Source organism: Gadus chalcogrammus, chromosome 22 (assembly GCF_026213295.1).
Source record: "Gadus chalcogrammus isolate NIFS_2021 chromosome 22, NIFS_Gcha_1.0, whole genome shotgun sequence".
Taxonomy (NCBI): Eukaryota; Metazoa; Chordata; class Actinopteri; order Gadiformes; family Gadidae; genus Gadus; species Gadus chalcogrammus.
The window spans coordinates 7,592,451-7,615,924 of NC_079433.1; the positions used below are offsets into that span (position 1 = coordinate 7,592,451).

The 23,474-nt window shown below is 50.9% G+C and overlaps 3 protein-coding genes across 4 annotated transcripts in view; all 3 read right to left on the bottom strand.

Moving 5' to 3' along the window:
* Positions 1-2,953, bottom strand: part of dus3l (dihydrouridine synthase 3-like (S. cerevisiae)) — a 7,190-nt gene extending 4,237 nt beyond the window's left edge. The window contains exons 1-6 of one of the 2 annotated variants that reach the window (XM_056583148.1): positions 2,854-2,953; positions 2,076-2,193; positions 1,548-1,839; positions 805-1,174; positions 331-410; positions 78-167 (exon numbers count right to left, since the gene is read on the bottom strand). In XM_056583148.1, coding sequence (XP_056439123.1) covers positions 78-167; positions 331-410; positions 805-1,174; positions 1,548-1,839; positions 2,076-2,191 — 948 coding nt within the window. In that variant the 5' untranslated portion in view covers positions 2,192-2,193; positions 2,854-2,953. Of the gene's footprint in view, positions 1-77; positions 168-330; positions 411-804; positions 1,175-1,547; positions 1,840-2,075; positions 2,194-2,595 lie in introns of both variants that reach the window. The other variant, XM_056583147.1, reaches the window with a different exon arrangement.
* Positions 2,954-2,962: 9 nt separating this feature from the next.
* On the bottom strand, positions 2,963-5,091 carry LOC130375972 (transcription termination factor 1b, mitochondrial). Its single transcript, XM_056583149.1, has 2 exons — positions 4,956-5,091; positions 2,963-4,591 (listed from the first exon to the last, which is right to left on the bottom strand). Exon 2 carries the CDS (start codon positions 4,563-4,565, stop codon positions 3,345-3,347), a length of 1,221 nt encoding a protein of 406 aa, XP_056439124.1. The 5' UTR covers positions 4,566-4,591; positions 4,956-5,091; the 3' UTR covers positions 2,963-3,344.
* Positions 5,092-5,603: 512 nt separating this feature from the next.
* Positions 5,604-23,474, bottom strand: part of akap9 (A kinase (PRKA) anchor protein 9) — a 74,899-nt gene continuing 57,028 nt past the window's right edge. The window contains exons 30-53 of the mRNA XM_056583456.1: positions 22,116-23,201; positions 19,736-21,931; positions 19,569-19,613; positions 18,977-19,117; positions 18,767-18,811; positions 17,704-18,543; positions 17,359-17,419; positions 17,151-17,272; positions 16,608-16,817; positions 16,265-16,432; positions 15,374-15,479; positions 14,947-15,142; positions 14,312-14,462; positions 13,381-13,725; positions 12,269-12,571; positions 11,572-11,816; positions 10,999-11,104; positions 10,353-10,559; positions 9,252-9,461; positions 8,541-8,776; positions 7,964-8,052; positions 7,484-7,637; positions 7,134-7,264; positions 5,604-6,276 (exon numbers count right to left, since the gene is read on the bottom strand). Coding sequence (XP_056439431.1) covers positions 6,233-6,276; positions 7,134-7,264; positions 7,484-7,637; positions 7,964-8,052; positions 8,541-8,776; positions 9,252-9,461; positions 10,353-10,559; positions 10,999-11,104; positions 11,572-11,816; positions 12,269-12,571; positions 13,381-13,725; positions 14,312-14,462; positions 14,947-15,142; positions 15,374-15,479; positions 16,265-16,432; positions 16,608-16,817; positions 17,151-17,272; positions 17,359-17,419; positions 17,704-18,543; positions 18,767-18,811; positions 18,977-19,117; positions 19,569-19,613; positions 19,736-21,931; positions 22,116-23,201 — 7,437 coding nt within the window. The 3' untranslated portion in view covers positions 5,604-6,232. The remainder of the gene's footprint in view (positions 6,277-7,133; positions 7,265-7,483; positions 7,638-7,963; positions 8,053-8,540; positions 8,777-9,251; positions 9,462-10,352; positions 10,560-10,998; positions 11,105-11,571; positions 11,817-12,268; positions 12,572-13,380; positions 13,726-14,311; positions 14,463-14,946; positions 15,143-15,373; positions 15,480-16,264; positions 16,433-16,607; positions 16,818-17,150; positions 17,273-17,358; positions 17,420-17,703; positions 18,544-18,766; positions 18,812-18,976; positions 19,118-19,568; positions 19,614-19,735; positions 21,932-22,115; positions 23,202-23,474) is intronic.

Here is a 23,474-nt window from a genome sequence, read left to right on the forward strand (position 1 = left end):
TAGTTTGTGTTACTTGGTCATCTTTAAAAGAACAACTCCTTGCACTTTTATTTAGAAATCAGCCTTATGAAAGATACCTGCTTCTTTTCACATGGACGCAACTTGATGACATCAGCGTCTGTCAGCGGGCCAATCGTCTTCACCGTCGTCTTGTTCTCTGTGCCAGCCTGAAATTCATCCAAAGGGAAAACCTAGTAAGGCGTCTATTGAATGCTAAAGATAGCTCTCACTGAAGGTGTTATCCTTGAACTATGGCAGTGCAGTACATGCAGTATAAGAGCTTGGCCATGTGCTGTCAGGTCAGGTGATGCGACCAGTGAACTGCCTTACTTCAACATCCGGTGCTGTAGCTTCATTTGCTCCTTCTGCTGCTGGAGTCTGGTCAGAGCTTGGAGCTTCAGTCTGGTTGCCTGGGAATAAAAAAGAAAAAAAAGAAAAACGCATTAAAACAACCATATCATCATTACTTTATATTGCTTTTTTTTGTCCTTTGGCACAGGTTTCAATACCAAAACGTCTCAAGTCGAGTTACTTCATTATAAGCTATGTCAACTTCGGATCCAGACATATTCAAAATGGAAATAAGAGTTGTACTACTACTGTCATTATTTACTAGCTATTTATGCATCGCATTGGATTCAGATACATGGATGAAGATGTAGGGGTACGGGGGGCATCTCGCTCAAGGACGTTTTCAGCCTAGACTGCGAACATCAGGGCATCAAACCCAGGTCCCTTTGGCGGTTTCCCAATCCAACACTCTACGCCCCTTGAACCTGAACACACCCTACCCCTGTGCCTCACCGTTCCTCTCCTCCTGCTGCTGCTGCTGCTTTGGGCCGGGCTCCTGGGCCTTGGCGATGGTCTGGAGGTACTCGGCCGAGCGGTCGAAGGCCACGTGGTGCTTCCTCAGGTGGATCTGCAGGTCCTTGTCCAGGCTGTTCCTGACGGCCGTGCGCCCCTCCTGGGCCTTGACCCGCGCCTCGTCCCGCATGCTCTGGAAGTCGGCCGTGGTGTGCGCCAGGGCGAAGCGGCACGTCACGCCGTAGAAGCAGGCGCCGAACGTGTCGTACAGGTAGCAGGAAGGGCCGACGTCCGCCGGCTTGGACGCCATGTACTCCGCCACGTCGTGGAGGAACTTGCACTTGTCGCCGTAGTGACACTTCCTGTTTTCCTGTACAAGAGTGAGGAAGAGGATGCAGTCTTTTTCCTTTAAATGTGCAGTGACAGTGTGTGTGGGACGTGCGGGATATGCCATGTGTATCTGGAACTGACACTGCAAGTGACTTGTGTACGAAGCGTCTGCAAAATAACTAAATGCTTAAAAAAACAACATTCTGTTCAGACTTTGAGAGTGAGAGACAAGTGAATTGTCGTAAAGTTAGCGAAAGGTAAAATGACGTGATTTAACTCGTTTTTTTTTGTTTTGATTACCCTCACTTTGGTCCCTTTCGATAAAAGTGTCAAAATGACCAAATCTATGCATTGGGGATGGAACCCAGATCCTTAGTCGGTGTATAGGACACATTGGCCTCAGGCTCTCCCACCTGCGCCACGGACTGACAGAGACGCTGGTCCTCGTACGCGGTCGGCTTCACGTGTGGTCGGGACTTGTTCTGCCCTCGCTGCCTCTTTCCCTGCTGCTTCCAGGTCAGTTTGTTCTCCTCCTGCTGCTCCACCTTCGGCTTCTTGGCTGCCGGTTCCTCCTCCGATGCCTCCGTAGTGCCTTTGAGCTCATCGCTGTCGTGGGGGAGATTCTCCTTCTTCTCCTCTTTTTCTTTTGGGAGCTGCCCGTTGGAGTCAAGAAACTCGTGGAATTTGTCTTTAGTGGTTAGAAAACTGTTAATTTGGAAAAATAAGGCGGGTTGGGGGATAATAACATGGGTAAATATACATTGAAAAGAACAACCAATGCATTCATTAAAGATTAGAGTAGCCTACCTCCAAAAAAAGTGCTGCATGACCATGTTTCTAGGGTTAGGGTAATAAACGTTTGTCTGAATGTCTTATGTTTGCTACTGTTAACTTATCCACTTTACACACAATATTTTCATGGTAACCGATTGGTAACTTACTCTGTTTTAATGCCAGCTGTGCCTTTTCTAACTCCATCACGCCTTCCATCAACAGCAAGCTCTGGTACTTTCTCCGTCACCTGTGTTTCTCCACCATGACTGGCTGCTTCCTCCATTCCTTTCGACACCCAAAAAGCAACGAGTTAGCTCGATTAGAATGAGAACAAACGGTACCTTATGAACAAAGTATCGACTTTGTGTGTTCTATGTCCGATGAGTATTAAAAGACAAGACAAGTGCACTTATATGTGTGTGCACAACATGTGTGTCCAGTTGTGTTCAACGTTAGTTCCCGTGAATGACACCAGCGGTATGAATGTATGATGTACAACGTTACAAGCCAATTCCTTTTCTCAGTGATAGTTAATCACTGCATGAGTATTTCAGATTAGCGAGCGACATGACATTAACAACTGTTGAAATTAATATGAATGAAAAAACACATAGCAACACGTGATCAAAACACCACGGATGTGCTTTTTCTGCTATGCTGATGGCTGGAGAATGAGTGCATGTTTACCGACGAGGCGCTTTATTTGATGTCAATCAGTTTCTTCGGTCCTGGTCAAGAAAGCTTTTGAAATAATACGTCATGTATAATGTACATCTAATGCTTATTTAGCCTACAATTTATCTTGTCAGCTAGCAATAATTAGTGACCGGTCAGTAGGTTTATATCAGTAGCTGATAAGAGTGCTAACCTACGAGCACACTTCCTCATCGAACATGTATAATAAAACATAAAGTAGTGAATAGTAGTAGCGTTGCAGTCGGATACCTTCACAGGAGCACCGAGTGTGTAGTGCGAGCGTGATGAACTGCTGTGTAACGGTTTTGGACGGTCCGCTGGATGCTCGGCGACAAATGTAGGTTCCGCGCTCTAGCAAAGCAGCACAAATTATTTTTGAGCATTAAGATAATACTTAGCAACACCAAACCTGCAGCATACAATTATGAAGAACACACTCTGCCACAGCTTTAACAAACCAAAAACAAATAATGGTGTTCAGCATCTTTTTATGGTCTTTGATCAACTAAAATAACAACATTTCAAAAAGTCCATTATTTCATATTTTATGTTGAAAGCAGATTATACAATCTATAGAAAATATCTCGGAAACATTCAGAGAAAAGAAAACAACAATTTGGAGAAGCAGTGCCCATCAAAATTCACATTTTAAAACCTGCTGAACAATAAAACTAAACAAACATCCAATCAAACATCCATCCTTCAGTCATAATAACAACATTCTCCCTGCAGCTCACAGATCACCCTCCCCCTTCCTGTGGCGGCGTCGACGGCGGCAGCGCAGCACTGAGCTTCAGCATCTTTGCGTCAAACCTCTTGCGACTCGTGTCCAGGATGGCGATGCCGTGCCTCTGGAACTCGTAGCCCACCCTCTGCAGCTCCTCGATGCGCCCCGCGATGTTCTGCGTGCTGTAGTCCAGCACCTTGGGCTTGTCCACCACCTGCTGTATGCTGACCCCGCCCCTCAGCAGGGCGTCCAGCTTGCCGCTCAGGTTCTCCGAGCTGATGTACAGCACCATGGGGTAGGCCACCACCAGCCGCTTCACGTCGGCCCGCCCGCAGCCCAGTGACGCCATCTTCTCCCGGAGGCTCCTGAAGTTCTTGCCGAGGTACTCGTTGGACAGGTCCAGGATCTCCGCACCGGGTCCCTGCAGCAGGGCCAGCAGCTCGGCGTCGTCCAGCCGCAGGGACGCCCGCAGCACCTCCACGTTCCTCCGCACCCGCTTGGTGCTGCGGATCAGCACGTACACGTTCCTGCTGATCACCGCCTTGGCGAAGCCCTCGGGCGTGGGCTCCGAGCGGTGCGTCAGGCCCAGCTCCGAGCCCACGTCCTCCAGCAGCTCCACCATCTGCCGGTTGAGCTCGGCGCTGTTGGAGAAGGTGCGTGGCGCCGTGGTCAGCAGCCGGTGCAGCGCCTTGGCGTCGAAGCCCAGCGAGGACAGGAAGACGATGTTCTTCTCCAGGTTCTCGTTGTCGCTGGAGCGGAAGAACGACTCGGGCGAGCGGTGCAGGATGTCCACCACCTCCGAGTCGCTGGCGAACACGCGGCGCCAAAGCGCCCAGCGCTGCTCCAGGTGGTCCAGGGAGCGCGTGATGGCCCGGGGGTACCGCGAGATGATGCCGGCGATCACCTGGCGGCTGGCGCCCTTGGCCTGCAGGAAGCCGGCCACGCCCTGCTCGTTGGTCAGCAGCTTGCGCAGCACGCCCGGCTGGCGCTGGCGAGCCTTCTTCAGGTCCACGCCCAGCAGGCTCAGGTTCTCCAGCAGAGACACGTTTTCGGAGCCAGCCGAAGTCTTCTGCTTGCCGTGGAGGTGGTCGCCGTCTGGGGTAGGAGTGGCGGTGCAAAGCCCCCGCGGGAGCCAGGGGGCTGTCCTCGGGACGGGAAGGAGCGATGAACTGCAACGCAGCGCCACTGCTCGGTCTAGGCTCAAAAGAGCTCTGGTTATGGATACTAATGTCATTTTTTTGTTAGGCAATGTCTGTGGCACTATATTGTGGGAACAGAAAGAAAGGTCTGCATTAGTCCATATATGTTATCAAAAGCAGGACAGGTGCAGGACAGGTGCAAAGGAGAAGAAGGCACAGGTTGCAAGTTTTCTGGAGTAACTAGGTTAAATTAATTTATTAAATTAAAACATTGCCCCACCTATTATTTTTATTCAACTATACTCGTTAATAGTACCGTATACTTGTTCTTGCATACGAACTGAGCCTCAAATGAACCCACACCATTCATTCTTTCGGTTTTAGCATGATTAACCCATAGCCGACATAAGTTACAATAAGTTGAACCAAACTAGTGTCAACACAGATCACATATGTTAGATAGAAGTTGACGCCTCATTAGTTACCATTAGTTTGTGAACATGTTATCAAGTTAAGTCCTTCGGCAAATATTGTACGTCATCAATAACAAAGTGCGGATCAACCTGCGTAGTTATAACCGCAAACCGTACACTGCAGGACCGTAGTTTATTTCTCGTCGGACCTAATTGTTGACGGACTCAATAGAAGAGGAAGATGACACAAAAACAGCTACACGACAGTCAGAAAGACCCGACGCCCTCTATCGGTGTGGAGACTGATACTGGCTAGCTGGCAACATATGGCAGCAATAGAGTATCCTCTCTATTGGTATTAAGTCGTGCACTATATAAAGAACCAGATTTGCACAATCACATTTTACTATAAAATGGTTACACCTCAAATAGGACACAATATGGGCACAAGATGAACATTTCTTAATATATAGCACTACCTGTAAATCTTCAGTAGGTCTAGGCCCGTCTCCTGAAGATGTGACATCTTTATTCATTTCAAGATGTAGATAAGAAAATATGTAACCGGTTCATTTTCGTCAACCATTTCATGTTATGCAATATTTAATCATCTCCTTTTGGTTTTGGTATCGATGACGACTGTATTGTGTATTAGGTACAATCTGTCAACGCATCTCAGGAGAAGGCGAGTTAACTAAATATATGCGCTATAAATGTTCTATGGAAAACTTCCAGGAATCGTAGACTTTAATTGGGAAACAAGCAATGCCACATTCATTATTTCAAATATCATCTTTATTTCAGTTCTTGACAAAATACCCAGGAAATTCAAAAGCACCTACCCTTTACAAAAATACACTCTCTACAAATGTTGTCTGCAGTCCGTCCGTTAAAGCGGCCTTAACAAAACACAGTGTAGTGTATTAATATCCAGTAGCAGCCTCCTCCTACCCCTCAAACTCTCTCCACGGTCATCTTCAAAGTCGTCCGAACAGAGAAACAACAACAACGACAACATACAATTTCATAAATTAATCGAGAGTTTTAAATTAGCAATAAGACCAATATACACGATTTAAGTTCCATTCAAAACTAAAGAGGCAGATTGAAAAATGATAAACAAAAGCTGTTTTTACCATCGTGTGCTGGAGACAAATCAAACGCACACAAAGTAAAAATAAAAAATAAATAAATAGCCAGATAAGCACACCGACACCAAAACACGACAAGAGTTTTGGTCCACATGGAATGTAGCGTCCGTGAAAATAAAATAGCGCACGCTGCTCCGCATGAGAGGAAGGCCACAGAGAATTCTTCAAGCCAGTTTCCACGGCAACGCCTCAGCCTCCTCATCTCCTCAGACCAAAGTGCAATGGGGCGTAGGAAGATGAACCTGGGGAAACAATGATATCATCGTTTTTTATAACAATTAGACAGTTGATGCATGCATCAGAAAGGATAGGACAAGCACACAGTTTACTGCTCTGTAAATATGCTCTGTTATATTTGTGACTCAGTAGATGTTTTCTATGCAAGGGCACTTTGCGTGTTAGTGACTGTGTGTGTACCTGAGGTGATATATTTGTGACTCTGTAGATGTTTTGCATGCAAGTATACTGTGTGGGAGAATGAGTGAGTGAGTGACCGAATGTGTGCGTGAGTGAGTGTGTGAGTGAGTGAGTGAGAATGAGTGTGTGAGTGAGTGAGTGAGTGAGTGAGTGAGTGAGTGAGTGAGAATGAGTGAGTGAGTGAGTGAGTGAGTGAGTGAGTGAGTGAGTGAGTGAGTGAGTGAGTGAGTGAGTGAGTGAGAATGAGTGTGTAAGTGAGTGAGTAAGTGAGCTAGTGAGTGAGTGAGTAAGTGAGCTAGTGAGTGAGCTAGTGAGTGAGTGAGTGAGTGAGTGAGTGAGTGAGTGAGTGAGTGAGTGAGCTAGTGAGTGAGTGAGTGAGTGAGTGAGTGAGTGAGTGAGTGAGTGAGTGAGCATGTGAGTGAGTGAGTGAGCTAGTGAGTGAGCGAGTGAGTGAGCTAGTGAGTGAGTGAGTGAGTGAGTGAGTGAGTGAGTGAGTGAGTGAGTGAGTGAGTGAGCTAGTGAGTGAGGGAGCTAGTGAGTGAGTGAGTGAGTGAGTGAGTGAGTGAGCTAGTGAGTGAGTGAGTGAGTGAGTGAGTGAGTGAGTGAGTGAGTGAGTGAGTGAGCGAGCGAGTGAGTGAGTGAGTGAGTGAGTGAGTGAGTGAGTGAGTGAGTGAGTGAGTACCTGAGGTGACGCTGCCCAGCCTCCTCTGCAGGGCCTCCAGCCGTGAGATGTAGTCGGTGAGGGCGCGGTCGGGGTCGTAGTTCAGGAGGTGGGAGCACGTCAGAGAGCCACCGTCCCCGCCTATATGGTACCTGGAACAGGGAAGGTGAAACTAGCAACCGTGCGGTTACCAAGCCGACCCGCTCTACCTCCTGAGCTACTGCACCAGCCCCTGGCCCCTTCTTCATCGGGCCCCTGAACTAAGCTAATACCACCAACTCATTCCACTCACTGTGCTTTCATCAATCTCAACAACGAGTGGAGTAGACCACGTTGACCTCTGACCCCCAGGGGGTGGGCGATGACCTTACCTGTGGGTGGTGTTGGAGATGGCGGATCTGGGGGAATCCCGTCCGCTGCGTCCCCGGCTGCTGGTGCTCCCTCCTCCACCACCTCCTCGTTCTCCTCCTCTCTCCCGGTACACCTCCACGCTCCCCGGGTGGAGGAAGGCCTTCACCTCCATCCCTGTTTCTCACACACACACACACACACACACACACACACACACACACACACACACACACACACACACACACACACACACACACACACACACACACACACACACACACACACACACACACACACACACACACACAGCTGGTTAGCGGTGTTGGCCTTACCATGGTGATAAGATGGTCACGTGACCACATAAAATGCTCCTGCACTCATTTAGAAATGTTTTAAACTTGAGTCCAATGCTATCAATGTTCTGCGGGAGCTGGCTTCTCCTAGGACGTCTGAATGCTTCATCAGAGCCCCGATGGAACCACGACCCTGGAGACAGGTACCTATGGCGTGTGTCTTGCCCGCACCGGAGCTGGGGCTCGGGCTTCTGACGCCGGTGGCCTTGTGCCATCGCCGCACCAGGAAGCGCATCCTGGGGAGAGAGAGAGAGACAGGAGAGGTGTGGGTGAGGTTCTGCTGCCCTCAATCACATTTCCTTCGCATTTCGCTTTAAAAAAAAAAAAATGATGCGCTACAACATTGCACGAAGGGCTTCACAATGAACGAGTGACAGATACATTAGAGGTCGATTTCTTTACAAAAAAAGATGGAGGACCAGGAGGGAGTGGGGGGGGGGGGGGATGGAGGAGCAAAGATACGGAGGAGGGGGGAGATGGCGAGGAGGAGGAGGAGGAGGACCAGAGGGCAGAAAGGAGGAGAAGGGAGAGGGGCATGCAGGATGAGGGAGCAGAAGGAGGTAGGAGAGTGAGAAGGAAGGATGGAAGGAGGAAGGGCCGATGTCATAAGCGGACATCTCCGACACACGCAGTCCTCGTCCACCCGGTTCTAACCATGCCTCTCCCCCCCTCCACCCAGACCCCACCCAGACCCCACCCAGACCCCCCCCCACGGGCCTCCTACCTGGAGAGGGCGATGGAGACGCGCACGGCCGAGCGGAAGCGCGTGAGGCCGCGGCGGCGGCGCAGTGCGACCGAGTCCGGGCCGCAGATGGCGGGACGGCCCCCCATCCTGGTGATGAGGGCCAGGGTGGCCTCCTCACACTCCTGGAAGCCCCCCAGCAGCAGCAGCAGGTACTTCTTCTGGTAGACCAGCGCCTTGCGGAAGCTCTCCGACCGCAGGTACTTCCCATATATCCTCTGTGGGGGGGGGGATGTATTGGTTAATGTTTTATTTCATTGCATGTATTTATTAAGAGGGCAGTGCACATTAATCCACATCTCTGTATATGTGCCAGTGTAAGCCAGCAGGGTTATGGTCAACTGTAGTCCTTTGGCAAGACGTTAAGCTAGGCACAGGATGGCTAAAAAATAAGAAATACATATTAAAGAATGCACACAGCAACAGATGACAACAGTATATTACAGGGTTTCCCAAAGCACTTTACACTGTACAAAAAAAAGAACGAAAAGAATAAATACAAATTACATACAAATACAAACAACGATTCTAAACTTCATCCACTCTCTGGTGTATAGATCAGGCTGCAGGGCATCCGTCTGACAGCCTGCATGATCATAAGCAGAAATGTTGCACCTGTAAAAGAGTGCACCCCCCGCCCCCCCCCCCGCCCCCTGGTCAGACAAGCATCCCCCCCCCCCCCCCCCCGCTGACCTTGAGGGCGGCGTTGTCCAGGTCGGGCCCCGTGACGTCGCTGAGGGCCTCGCTGCGGACCTCCCCCCTCAGCCGGCCCGTCTGGGCCTGGGCCTGCTGCAGGGCCTTCTCCAGACGAGAGCGCTCCCGCGACCACGCCTCCCGCTCCTGGGACAGCAGCGCGCTGGACACCGCCCAGTCGCTCCTGGTGGGGGCGCCCCTGGTCCCAGTCTGGGAGGGGCGGAGGAGGGGGTGGGGGGGGGTTACTGAAGTACGAACTGAGGTGCTCTCTACAGTGTTCACTGATGTAGTGAGTAAAGATCTACAGTAAGTACTCTGTGAAGCGATCAGTGATGTGTTGACCATAGTACGCAGTGATGTAAGACTGAAGTACTGGGTGAAATACTGACTGAAGTACCGGCTGCAGTACTCTCTAAAGTACTGGGTGACGTACTGACTAAAGTCAGGCTGCAGTGCTTTAGTCAGTGCTCGGTGATGTACTGACTAAAGTACTGGCTGCAGTACTCTCTAAAGTACTGGGACAAGAGCTGACTAAGGTACTAGCTGCAGTACTCTCTGGTTTACTGGGTGATGTACTAACTAAAGTACCTCCTGCAGTACTCCCTAATGTACTGACTAAAGCACTGCCTGCCTTCAGTACTCTCTAAAGTACTGCCCGCAGTACTCTCTAAAGCCCTGGGTGATGTACTGACTAATGTCCCGGCCTCAGTACTCTCTAAAGTCCTGGGTGATGTACTGACTAATGACCCGGCCTCAGTACTCTCTAAAGCCCTGGGTGATGTACTGACTGATGTCCCGGCCTCAGTACTCTCTAAAGCCCTGGGTGATGTACTGATTAATGTCCCGGCCGCAGTACTCTCTAAAGTCCTGGGTGATGTACTGACTAATGTCCCGGCCGCAGTACTCTCTAAAGCCCTGGGTGATGTACTGACTCAGGTACTGCCTGCCCGCAGTACTCTCTAAAGCCCTGGGTGATGTACTGACTAAGGTAGGCCGCAGTACTCTCTAAAGCCCTGGGTGATGTACTGACTCAGGTACTGCCTGCCCGCAGTACTCTCTTACGTACTGAGTACTCTCTGAAGCGGCGGCCGCAGTACTCACCGTGTCCGCCGACAGGGCTCCGGCGTGGCGGTGCCTCCGCAGCTCGTCCTCAAGACGCAGCGTCTGGTTCCTCAGGTCGCTCTTCTCCTCCGTCAGCCGGCTCACGAAGCCCGTCAGCTCGGCGTTCTGACGCAGCAGGCGCTCCGACAGGAAGTTGGATGAGCTGCCGCCCAGGGAACTTCCTGCCATCGGAGCCAGACTCTGGTGCTGGACGAGTGGGACGTCAAAGTCACAATGATTGAGTTTCTTGCGTTTTTCATGTCAGTAATAATGAAGTCCTGGTTGAAGTTACTATATTTGATAATGGTTCATAAAGAACAAAATATGAAATGAATAATATACAGAGATTGGGAATTTAAAGATATTAAGAGATATTTTAGCACAAATAATCAGCAGTCTTTGGAAATTCCAAACAGGTCTGCAGTAAAAAACCTGAACATGTTAACGAGAAAACCGTCTGAATTGGTATATAATACTGTATTGTTTTGATCACATTCAAAGTTGACCACAACACAACAGGACTAATACTTTGCTTAAGTTATCGGGTGTGTGTCACATTCAATTCAAGAACGGTGCTTGTCTGTCAAGGACCGTACTACCCCGAGACACAAAGGAATAACAAACCAGCCAACAGCAGTGGACTGACCTCTGAGAGCGCGGGCAGACCGGGGGACTGCTGTAACATACTGATGACCTCGTCCAGGTTGGTCTGGATCCAGGACAGCTGCTCCTTCTCCACCTCCGTGTTCAGACTGCAGCCACACACAGGACAGTTATGGGGTCCATAGGGGAGATCAGGCCACTCCTGCTACCACTAGGTACCAGCTAATGGTAAGAACTTTATTTCATCCCATGCATGAGAAATTACTTAAAAAGTAATTACAATGCCATGCCATAGGGGCATAGATGAACAAGCCTAAGGGTTAAACAACAATTGAGGCACAATGCCTTCCGGTCTTCAACAGGTGAGTGGATGCTTAACTGAGTGCTGAGGTTAAAGGGCATGTCAACACTTGTTTGGAACACATATCAACACACAATTGCAACGATTGAACATAACAGGTTATGATTTAATTCTTTTGATTCTTACTTTTTTTTTAAACATCATTAAGGAGAAGGGAGAGGTTTCGTCCCGTATCAGAAACAAGCAAACAACGACTGATTAAATGAAAGGAATTAAACAGGCACTGCGACGCAGGACACAGGAGGTGCGTGCTACCTGTCGGTGTTCCTGCCGGCCATGGCGCGGATCTTGGAGGCGGTGAGGCTCAGCTTGCCCAGGATGTGGTCGCCGGAGCGCCATGCTCCCGGTGGTCCAGGCTGGACCCCCCCGGTGCCGTCAGAGTAGGGGCCGGGGCCTGCGTGCCCATGGGTGGTGGTGGCGGTGGTGGTGGAGGTGGAGGTGGAGGTCTCCGTGTGGTGCAGCCGGTCTGTGGTGTGCTCGGCGGGTGTGTCGCGGGCAGGCTGTAGGAGGGGCACACAGAGAGATACGCAGGCTTAGCTGGAGACGGCTAGGTCATGGTAGTACTACTGTAAAGAGGGGGGAGGCACCAGTATAAACCTACTGCTGCTTTAGTGGGCCGTTTTAGATCGCACACTACGGTCAGGATATTATGAATCCGAAAATGTAATGCTAAGCTGTTCGGTCGTAGCAAGTAGGTTTCAACTTAAAAGGTGACGCATTATACCGCCGTGTGTGAGTGTGATTCGCGAATAAATGCCCATTTGAAAATCTGCCCTCTTCTGAGATCACCAGTGGGCGTGTCCGCCTAGACGGATTTTCAAAACGGCTTGTAGCGGCTAGTCACACTCAAACCTGGTAAAAGGTGTACAAACTGGATATGACGTCTTTAAGCCTGATCTTAAAATTTCAAAACTACAACCCATCAACGAGGTAAAGCTCTTAAACCGCTCACGTCTTGTGGGTCGTGCGAGCGCGCCGCTGCTCCCCCCGCGCCGCCCGCCAGCCGCTGGCCCACCTCCGCCAGCCTCTCCTCCAGCGCCTCCTTCTCCTGCTCCAGGGCCCTCCTCCTCTGGGCCTCTCTCTCCAGCTGCTGCTGGGCGTCCCCCGCCCGCTGCTCCAGCAGCGCCAGCTGGCCGCGGGCCTCCTCCAGGGCCTCCTGGTCCCTCTGGGCGCGCTGCCCGCCCCGCTGCACCTCCTCCTGCTGCCGCACCGCCTCCAGCCGCTGGGCCTCCAGCTCCCCGAGGAGGCGCACAACCTGGGGGGAGGGGGGGGGGAGGAGGAGGAGGAGGAGGAGGACGAGGAGGAGGAGGAGAAATGAGGAGGATGAAGAGGAAAAGGGATTTTTAGCACATTTGTGTTATACAGGCGCAGGTTAAAGACAAATAATGTATATTATTATATTGTATTATTATTTATTAAACTATATTTAATAGCCGCGTTCATGGGTTAGGCTTCCCGGACACATTGTATAACGCTACGTTGTGTGGCAGGTTTCATAAACATTGCTTTATATAACCACAACAACGGTACTATAAAAGTATCATAAAGTCGCTGTTGGTCGTACCCATGGGATTGTTATCCCCCAGGGATAACAAGCCCCCTCTTTTCTAAACAGTGTTTAAAAATACAATAACTCTGATTAAAATATATATATTACATGTTTATATACATGTTTTTGTAAATTATTAACTCAAGGAACAATATGTTAACCCATATTGTCTAGAAGGGCTGCTCGATTATGGGAAAAATCATAATCACGATTATTTTGGTCAATATTGATATCACGATTCCTCAAACGATTATTTTTGAGTTTGAAAACATTTTGTATTTATTCAGCATGTCCCTCCAAATTTTTTAATTGTAACTGAGAACTTTTTCAATCTAAAATGATATACTGATTATGTATCCAGCTGTTCTTTCTTTCTATAAAACATAAAAAAATAATAATAATCGATTTTGTTAATTTTGTGAGCGTTTGAGGCTAAAATCAAAATTTGATTAACAGTCCAGCCCTTTAGTCAAGTGTGTTCCCCATCAGGTCTCCAGGCGGGACCCCACCCTCACCTGTGCGTGCTTCTCATCCAGGTCCCGCTGCAGCCTCTTGAGCACGCTCCTCTCTCCTCCCACCCCCTCCTCCTCCTCCTCCTCCTCCTCCTCCTCCTCCTCCTGCTCCGCCCCGCCGGCCCCCGTCCTCAGCCGCCGCTCCCTGCCCAGGGCGCTGGTCATCTCGCGGGCCGTGGCCTGCTGGGTGTCCAGCCTCACCTGGAGCTCCTGGAGCCGGCTCTGCAGGGCCAGCTGGGCCTGCTGGGCCTGGAGGCTCCGCTGGGAGGAGGCGTGGCGCTCCTCCTCCAGGGAGGAGGCCAGCTGGGCCGCCCGGCTCCGCTGCTCCTCCGCCGACACCCGCAGGTCCTGGGGGCGGAGAGGTTGTCCATCAAGAGCATAACATAACTCAGCACTGTAGTTATAACTAACTATAACTACAGGGTAGGACAGGTTGTGTTGTAGACACTATACATGAGGAGCATAGTATCAGTATTAATATAATAATGAGTATTAATACAGCTATAGCCTAGGACAGGTTATGTTGTAGACATTATACATGAAGAGCATAATACCCTTCAGCGTTATAGTTAGTAGCATAATACTTATTATAACAGCTATAGCCTAGGACAGGTTATGTTGTGGACATTATACATGAAGAGCATAATACCCTTCAGCGTTATAGTTAGTAGCATAATACTTATTATAACAGCTATAGCCTGGGACAGGTTATGTTGTAGACATTATACATGAGCATAGTATCAGTTATAATGTAATACTTATTATAACAGCTATAGCCTAGGACAGGTTATGTTGTAGACATTATGAACATAACATTATTTATAATGTAATACTTATTATAACAGCTATAGCCTGGGACATGTTATGTTGTAGACATTATACATGAAGGTCATTATACCATTCAGCGCTATTGTTCATAACATGAATGTCTGACCTCCAGCTCCTCCTGCTGGCTCTCCTCACTCCGGCCGGTGCGGTTCCTCTCCTTCTCCAGGACCCACTGCAGCTCCCTGGTCCTCCTGCGCTCCTCAGACAGCTGGTCCGTCAGCGCCTCCAGCGCCGCAGCCCGCTCAGACACCTCCTTCCTGCGGGGGACGGACACTCTTAACCACGCGCTCCAGGGGTTAGATCTACATGACTGACCCACGCCCGCGGCAACAGGGGCCGGGCTGGAGGAGGCAGACATTGTTTTACTGCTGATAGTGATACGGAACCTGTGTGCATGCCTCGGACATAATTGAACATCATGGAAGAAAGTGTTTAGGCTTGGAGACATAATTAAAGATGATTGATCACTTTATATAACTTTAATAATCTAAATAAAAATAAAAAGCCATTGTGAGTAATTTAATTGATGGTCGATGAATGAAACGTGATTGTGTATGAGTGTGTGCGTGAAACGTGATTGTCCAAGAGTGTGGGTGTCTGTTTGTAAAACGTGTAAGAGTGTGTGTGTGTGTGTGTGTGTGTGTGTGTAACGTGATTGTGTAAGAGTGTGTGTGTGTAACGTGATTGTGTAAGAGTGTGTGTGTGTGTGTGTGTGGGAGTGTGTGTGTCTCCGGGTCGGACCTGAGTGCGTCCAGCTCCTTCAGGTGCTTGTGCTGGGCCTTCAGCGTGGTCTCCAGCTCCAGCTTGGTCTGGGACAGCTCCCCCTTCAGCTCCTCCAGCAGGACCCTGTCGCCGGGGGCTCCGGACCCAGGGCCCACACTCCCTCTCTGGGCCCCGCCCTCAGCCTCTGGCCCCGGGGACGAGGCCTGCTGGACGCCTGGAGGACACAGAGTGATTGACAGGCTGTTCAGAACAGGGGTTCTCAAACAGTGGGCCGCAGCACAGGACCAGGTTGGTCGTAATGACGTATTTGTAATTAAAATGCATGCATGCCTTTACCGTTTCATTTGATTATTAGTTTAGTGGAGGACTGAAAAGTGTGTTTAGATCAAGGTTGTTTTTATCTAAATTCTCTTTCCATCCTGACAGCATTAACCCATCTAATGACCTGGGTGGAGCTGCTCCATGGTGGCTCTGAGCTGCTGGACCTCAGAGAGGAGACTGGAGCGGTCAGCGGTTTGGAGAGAACCCATGGCCTCTCTGTGGTGGACCTCCTGCATTAGGGGACGGACAGAGAGACAACACACTGCATGTTAGTGACTGAGACAGAGACCACACAATGTATGTTAGTGAGAGACAGAGACAGAGAAAGAGAGAGACAGAGACAGATAGAGACAGAGACAGACAGAGACAGAGAGTCAGAGAGACAGAGACAGAGCGACAGAGAAAGAGAGACATAGACAGAAAGAGAGACAGAGAAAGATAGAGACATAGACAGAAAGAGAGACAGAGACAGAGAGAGACAGAAAGAGAGACAGAGAAAGAGACAGAAAGAGAGACAGAGAAAGAGAGAGACAGAGACAGAAAGAGAGACAGATACAGAGAAACAGAGACAGATACAGAGAGTCAGAGAGTCAGAGAGACAGACAGAGAGCGCGAGAGAGAAAACTGTTTTTTGTTGTTTTTTGCAATTCTGCCCACCCGGCTTCCAAGGGATTTCTAAAAATAATTATTCAAGCGACCCCTGGGATATTTTATTTTTAGTTTATGCTCTGCTGTTAGATGTGCCGCCACATTTCATCCGAATGTGTGAGTCTGCGATTAAGGCCCAGGGGTAAACTGACTACTGTGCACAAACTTTCCTGGGCAACATCGTGTCAATCTCAACCACCACTCTTATCTGGAGAATAAAAAACATGATCTTTTTTTAAAAGTCGTCACAGATAAAAAGATTTTACCAGTACACTAAATCCACTTTTTAGTTTTTCCTTTTCAAATGAAAGCCCTCCCATAAGGGGGTTATCCCGGGCAGGGCGAGGGCTGCGGCTGCGCGGCTCACCTGCTGGGCCAGCCTCTGCTCCAGCTGGTTGAGGTGGACGATGGCGTCGCTGCTGTCCAGCTGGTCCAGCTGGCTGTAGAGGGCGCTCTTCAGCACGCCGCGCTCCCCCATCAGCACCTGCTGCACTGCGCCCAGCAGCTCCCCACGCCAGTCCGCTCCTCCGGGGGTCTGGAGGGAGGGGGGAAGAGAGACAACGGTCAACACACAGGCCCAAGCAGCCTGGATCGGAAGCTTTTAACCGTAACCCCAAAACGATCAGACTCGTTACGTTAAAGTCATGAGGAGAAAATGTATAACGGTAAGTTTAACTTCCTTCCAGATCTAGATGATAAGGTGGTCTCACCTGTGTCCCCCTGCTTGTCTGCATCTGGGTGACCAGGGTCTTCAGGGACTGCACGGTGTCCAGCAGGGCCTGCCTCTCCCTGGGCCAGCCTGGGCTGGGGGTCTGGCCCCACCCTGGACCTCCTGATCCCCCGGCCTGGTCCTCCGTCAGGGGGAACTCTGATAGGGACAGGACCTGCATGCCCTCCTGGTGCACCTCTCTCAGCAGGGTCTGGATGGACACACACAGACGCACAAACAAACACACACACGTTCGATTACTGTCAGAAATATATGGCCTGTTCAGCCCTTTGAGACTGTAACTGTGATTATAGGCTAAGAAAATACGATGGCACCCATCTTACTTGCTGTTGGACACGTATGACTGTTAAGATCAAGCTGATTTTCTTTTAAGCAAGCTTAGATGCCACATCCATCAAAGATTAAAGGTGAGGCATTATGGGTAGAAAGTTGAACTGTTCATCGTCCGTCTGCCTGCAGACTGAGACTCCCTGCGAGAAATGACGTTTGCAAGCGATCAATAAAGTTATGTCCTTTGGAATACCTTGATCTTGTCAGGGAGTGGGTCTTCCCCGTCCCGCCTGGCCCCCTCCGGGGTGGTCCTGAACTCCTGCTGCAGGCTGGGGGGGTCGTAGCCCGTCCGCTGGCTGTAGTCTGAGCTGCTGTCTGCGGGGGGAGCCACACAAAGGGGTACTTCTCACACCGGTTCTGCCAACGACTGAATGCTCAACGATTAAGACGGCGTCTCTTACCGCTGGTGTATCCGTCCCTGAACTGCAGCGACGCAGGGCGGTCTGTTCGGGCCGACGAGGCCTGGAGGGAACATCAAGGTGCTTCAGTCAACACTAAAAGGTACTGTAGGTCAAATCTACGAGCCGGAATTTGACTGTAATCCCTAGGAGTGGCAGGGTCACCCGTCAGCTATTAGCAAGGGAAATGCGCTGTGACGCACAGTGTGACTCGTAATCTGTTGTTTGTAAGCCGCTGCGACTGCCGGTGCATTGAATCTAAAAAGGCTTCTAGAAACCATGGGATGTCATAGCTTGCATCACGGTGCCCTGTCCGACCCGTCCCCTCTGCCCCTTCCCCCCCCTCACCTCCCCGGAACGCAGCTTGTCGACGACGGCCTTCAGGGCCTTGCACTCGTTCTCCAGGGCCAGGGTGTCCAGGCGCAGGCCCTCGCTCTCGGCGATGTGCCGCGCCTCCATGTCCAGGATCTCGGCGGCGTGGAGCTCCTGCATCTGGACGATCTTCTCCTGGAACTCCCCGATCACCTCCGCCACCACCACCTCCTCCTCCTCCTCCTCCTTCTTCTTCTGGGCCGCAGCAGATGGACTCAGGGTCCCCGCGCCCACCCCTGTGGGCTTGGTGGCGGTCGTCTGGAGGTCTTGGTGGGTCTGCGTGGAGGAGTCGGCGACGGAGACCTGCCGGCGCTGCTCCTGCTGGGGCCGGCGTTCGGCCCCGGGGCCCCCCGGGCCCTGGGTCTTCTCCGAGGCCTGCTGGGCGGCCGCTGCAGAGTTCTTCCGGGATAAGGACGCCTTGTCTTTGGCGCTGCCGCTTCCCTTACCGGACAACGACTTGCCCGCTTTCCTCTTGGGCTGGCTGCCGGCGGCGGCTGCGGCGGTGGTGGAGGAGGACGAGGACGACGGCGGTGGCTGAGGGGAGGGCGAAGGGGACGTCGGGGAGCGAGAGGGGGGCTCCGGGGACAGGCTGGCCGCTGCCGAGGCCGCCTGCAGCTCCCGGAGCTCGTCTTTGAGCTGGGCGATGGCGAGGTCGCGGGACCCGAGCTCGTCCTGGAGCTGGTCCGCTCGCTGCCGGCAGCTGGCGACCTCTTCTTTGGCGGCGGCCGCCTGGGTCTGGACCTCCTGGAGCTGCTGGAGGAGCCCCGGGACACTGGAGCCTCCTTCCTCGCCTTCTCCTTCTGCGCTCGCGGTGGCCTGGGAGGGACCAGAGACGGAGGGGAGATCATCAGGGAGGGAGTCAGGCATGATCGTTTCACATTGCGCTCTTTATTCAGAGCGACTTAACAGGGGAGCAGAGGGCAATCCTAGTATATAATCAATGTGAGAGCAAGTACAAGAACCTGATGTTGATAAAAGTACTGAGAGTTTATTACTGGTATTTGTAACAGTTCAAGGAAGTGACCTTGTGTCTTCTTACCCGGTAGAGTTCTCCTTTAAGGTGAGCGATAGTCATTTCCCTCTCCTGAAAAAACACCAAACAACAAATTACAAACTGACAAAAAAAGAATTCAAACTATACCTCTAAGACAATTTAGATTCTGTAGTTTCAACAAGCCTCAGACCAGGCCTAAGGATCTTAATCACATATTCATTATCATTATAAATTCTTAACACCGAGCTGTCCAACCTGGAGCAGCTCCTGTAGCCTATCAGAGCTCTGCTTGCAGGAGTCCAGCTCCTCCTTGACCACCACCACCTCCTTCTGCACCTCCTGAAGCTGAAGGTCCAACCCCTGCTGAACCGCCTCCTCACCGACTCCTGGCGATGCCTGGCGTGGAGAAGGTTAGAGGAGATGCTAGATGCTGAATGACTGTCATGAAAACAACCTTGGATGCACCCTTCTTTAAAAGGTGTTGCAGGTAAGATTCAACAGCTATCATTCGAGCATGATTATTTAGAAGTGCCTTAGTCATCAGTCAGCTATTAAGTGAAATGCGATGCAAGAATATCTGTTTGATATTCTATATTGAATGGACTGTGCCCGCCTCTGTGTGAGCAGATTGTGATTTTAAACGTCATCTCATCCTTCCCTGATTGGCTCTGGATGTCCATCTTGCCTGTCAATCAAAGGTCCATGAATTTAACAGCATGTCTTGCCCTCTTGCTCTTTTCTGCTGTCTTGTCTTTACAACCGTAAAGTCGTACCTACAGTATAGCCCCTTCAACGATGGACAATCATATTACATATCTTGAATATAATATTTTTAATAAATCCATACCTTCTGTATTTGCTCTTCAACCCTGCTTATTGCCAATGTCTTCTCCTGAAAAAAAGGAAAACAAGATGTTTGCCAACAAATACATTTATATGTATATGAAAGTATAAAAAGTGAATTATAAGACAACAATTATAAATCAGATCAATCAAATGATTACAAGTAATTACCTCAAGCTGCTCTTGGAGTTTACTATAGCTCCGCTTGGAGTCATTCAACTCTTCCTGAATTTGACTAGAGCTCTGCTTGTTGTCATCAAGCTGCTTCTGAAGTTGACTAGAGCTCTGCTTCTGGTCTTCTAGCTGTTCTTCAAGTTGACTACAGCTCTGCTTTGAGGTGTCTAGTTCTTGTTGAAGCTGACTCGAGCTCTGCTTATAGTCAGCTAGCCGTTTTTCAAATTGACTACGGTTCTGCTTAGAGGCTTCTAGTTCTTGCTGGAGTTGAAGAGAGCTCTGCTTCTGGTCTTCTAGCCGTTCTTCAAGTTGACTACTGTTCTGCTTAGAGGCTTCTAGTTCTTGTTGAAGCTGACTTGAGCTCTGCTTTAAGTCAGCTAGCTGTTTTTCAAGTTGACTACAGCTCTGCTTTGAGGTGTCTAGTTCTTGGTGAAGCTGACTCGAGCTCTGCTTATAGTCAGCTAGCTGTTTTTCAAGTTGACTACTGTTCTGCTTAGAGGTATCTAGTTCTTGCTGGAGTTGGCTAGAGCTCTGCTTGTACTGGTCAACCTGCTCCTGAAGTTTACTCAAACTCTGCTTGTTGTCTTCTAGTTGTCCTTGAAGTTGACTGGTGTTCTGCTTCGAGTCATCTAGTTCTTGCTGAAGTCGAATCGAGCTCTGCTTGTATTCAGCTATTTGTTCTTCGAGTTGACTACTGTTCTGCCTCGAGTCGTCTTGCTGCTGCTGTAGCTCACTCGAGCTCTGCTTGTGGTTTTCCAGCTCCTTTTGGAGCTGACTACTGTTTTGCTTGGAGTCGGCTAGCTGTACTTCAAGTTCACTCGAGCTCTGCTTGTATTCTTCTAGCTGTACTTCGAGTTGACTACTGTTTCGCTTGGAGTCGGCTAGTTCTTGTTGCAGTTGACTTGAACTCTGCTTGTAATCAGCTAGCTTATTTTCGAGTTGACTACTGTTCTTCCTTGAGTCGTCCAGCTCTTGCTGAAGTTGACTCGAGCTCTGCTTGAGTTCTTCCAGCTGTTTTTCGAGTTGACTACTGTTCTGCTTCGAGTCATCTTGCTGCTGCTGTAGCTCACTTGAGCTCTGCTTGTTGTATTCCAGCTCCTGCTGGAGTTGACTACAGCTCTGCTTTGAGTCAGCTAGCTGTACTTCGAGTTGACTCGAGCTCTGCTTGTACCGGTCAACCTGCTCCTGAAGTTGACTAGAGCTCTGCTTGTACTGGTCAACCTGCTCCTGAAGCTGACTAGAGCTCTGCTTGGAGTCATCTAGCTCTTGTTGAAGTTGACTAGAGCTCTGTTTGTACTGGTCAACCTGCTCCTGAAGTTGACTGGAGCTCTGTTTGTACTGGTCAACCTGCTCCTGAAGTTGACTCGAGCTCTGCTTGAAGTTGGCTATCTGTTCTTCGAGTTGACTGCTGTTCTGCTTCGAGGTGTCTTGCTGCTCCTGGAGTTTGCTAGAGCTCTGCTTGTAGACTTCTAGCTGTTCTTCAAGTTTACGACTGTTCTGTTTCGAGTCGTCTAGTTCTTGTTGAAGTTGACTAGAGCTCTGTATGTACTGGTCAACCTGCTCCTGGAGTTTGGTAGAGCTCTGCTTGTAGTCAGCTAGCTGTTCTTCAAGTTCACTAGAGCTCTGTTTGTACTGGTCAACCTGCTCCTGGAGTACACTAGAGCTCTGTTTGTACTGGTCAACCTGCTCCTGGAGTACACTAGAGCTCTGTTTGTACTGGTCAACCTTCTCCTGAAGTTGGGTAGAGTTCTGCTTGTAGTTTTCCAGCTCCTCCTGGAGCTTACTAGTGGTCTGTTTGAAGTCGGCTAGCTGTTCTTCAAGTTGCCTAGAGCTCTCCTTGGAGACATTTAACTGTTCCTGGAGTTGACTAGAACTCGCCTTTAAGTCGCCTTGCTCCTGTTTGAGTTGACTAGAGCTCTGCTTGTAATTGTCCAACTCTTCCATGAGTTTACTGCATCTCTGCTCGTAGTCAGCTAGCTGCCCTTCAAGTTGACCAGAGCTCTTCTTGTAATTGTCTAACTCTGCTAGGAGTTGACTGTGTCTCTGCTCGTGGTTGGCTAGCTGCTCCTCATGTTGACTAGAGCTCTTTTTGTAGTGGTCCAGCTGTTCTTTGGTGGCCAGGGCCTCATCTCGGACCTCCTGTAACTCCCGGTGAGCTTCACGCGCATCCCGTTGGTCTGCTGCAGGAGATGGCTGATGGGAAAGAAAATGTATAAACACAATCAGTGCATGACATGCTATGTTTTTTTCTTTCCTTTGTGGATTCAACAACGACTCCCATTAACAAATTCTCTCGACCGAAAAGCAACTCCCATGATCAAAACTTTTAAAAAGGCTTTCGTATGCAAACCCTCACCGTTGACCAGTGAGCCCTCACCTCAGAAGTGGGCTTCCAGGTCTTGTGGTGGGCTCCAGCCTTGCTCCTCATCTGGTTCAGCAGGTCCATGAGCACGGCCAGCCTCCGCTCGTACTCCATCACCTCCTCCTCGGAGCTGGAGAGCAGCTGCTTCTGCAGCTCCTGGTCCTTCTGAATGCCGCTGAGCCCCACCTCCAGCTCCCGCAGCTTCTCCGTCAGGTGCCCCGCCCTCCCGGAGCCGCCCGCCGGCCCCCTGGCTCCGCCCACCATGCTGAAGGAGGAGGAGTCCAGCTGCGGGAGGCCAAAGTCCGGGAAGACGTGGGTCGGAGGAGCGTCGGACCGCGGGCCTGGAGGCTGGCTCTCCTCCACTTCAGTCCGCTTGGGGTCTGTCTGTCCTCGCGGCTCCCCCTGCAGGGAGTCCCGATGCTGGGCCTGGCCGGTCAGCGCCGACGCATCCGTCTCCGTCTCCCGGAGTCGGTCCTCCAGGTGGTCGACCTTCCCCCGGAGGGTCTCGGCCAGCAGGCGCCCGCGGGCCAGCTCCGCCTCCTTCTCCTCTGCGGCGCGCTCCAGGTCCTCGACGCGGCGCCGCAGCTCGTCCACCCTGGAGCTTGCGCTCTGCTCCAGCGCCTGCACCTGGGCCTGCATGACCACCAGGCTGGCCGTCTCCCGGAGGGCGTCCTCCAGGCGGGCCTCCGAGCGCTCCTCCTCCTCCGCCCTGCCCTGCTCCTCCGTCTGGGCCAGGGCGGCCGACGTCTCCTTCAGCCGGCGGTACGTCTCAAACAGCTCGCCGTGTTTTCCCCGGAGCGCGCCCAGCTCGCCCGTGGCCACGTCCAGCCGCCGCTGCGTCTGGCCGAGTTCGTCGCCGGTCGCCGCGACGAGGTCGCCCCCCCGCACCCGAGCCTGGGTGTCCAGCTCCTCCTCCTCCTCGTCGTGGTGCGGGGGCAGCTTCTGCTCGATGTTGGCCAGCTCCTGCTGCAGCTTGTCGATGACGGCGTTGAGCTGCTCCAGCTCCACCTCGCCGTTCCTCTTTAGGCGCTCCTGCTCGCTCCTCAGGCACTCCACCTGGGACTCCAGGTCCCGGATCAGGTCCTCCCGCTGGTCCAGGTCCTGAGGAACGTCACGATACGGCACAAACAGCAAGGGAACGTCAAGCTCTTCTCAGAAAGGAAGTGGACTTCCAGTTGCCGTGGAAACCGGAAGAGGATGTAAAGCTCCACCGGCATGGGAAGGGAACGTCAAGTTACAGTGGAACAGGAAGTGAACGCCCAGTTACAGTGAAACGGGAAGTGAACGTCGAGCTCCACTGTAACAGGAAGTGAACTTCAAGCTCCAACGGAACAGGAAGTCAACTTCAAGCTCCACTGTAACAGGAATTGAACT

Bases quoted from the DNA above. Each gene is read 5' to 3' on its own strand.
- LOC130375972 (XM_056583149.1), bottom strand. From the start codon at position 4,565: ATGACATTAGTATCCATAACCAGAGCTCTTTTGAGCCTAGACCGAGCA.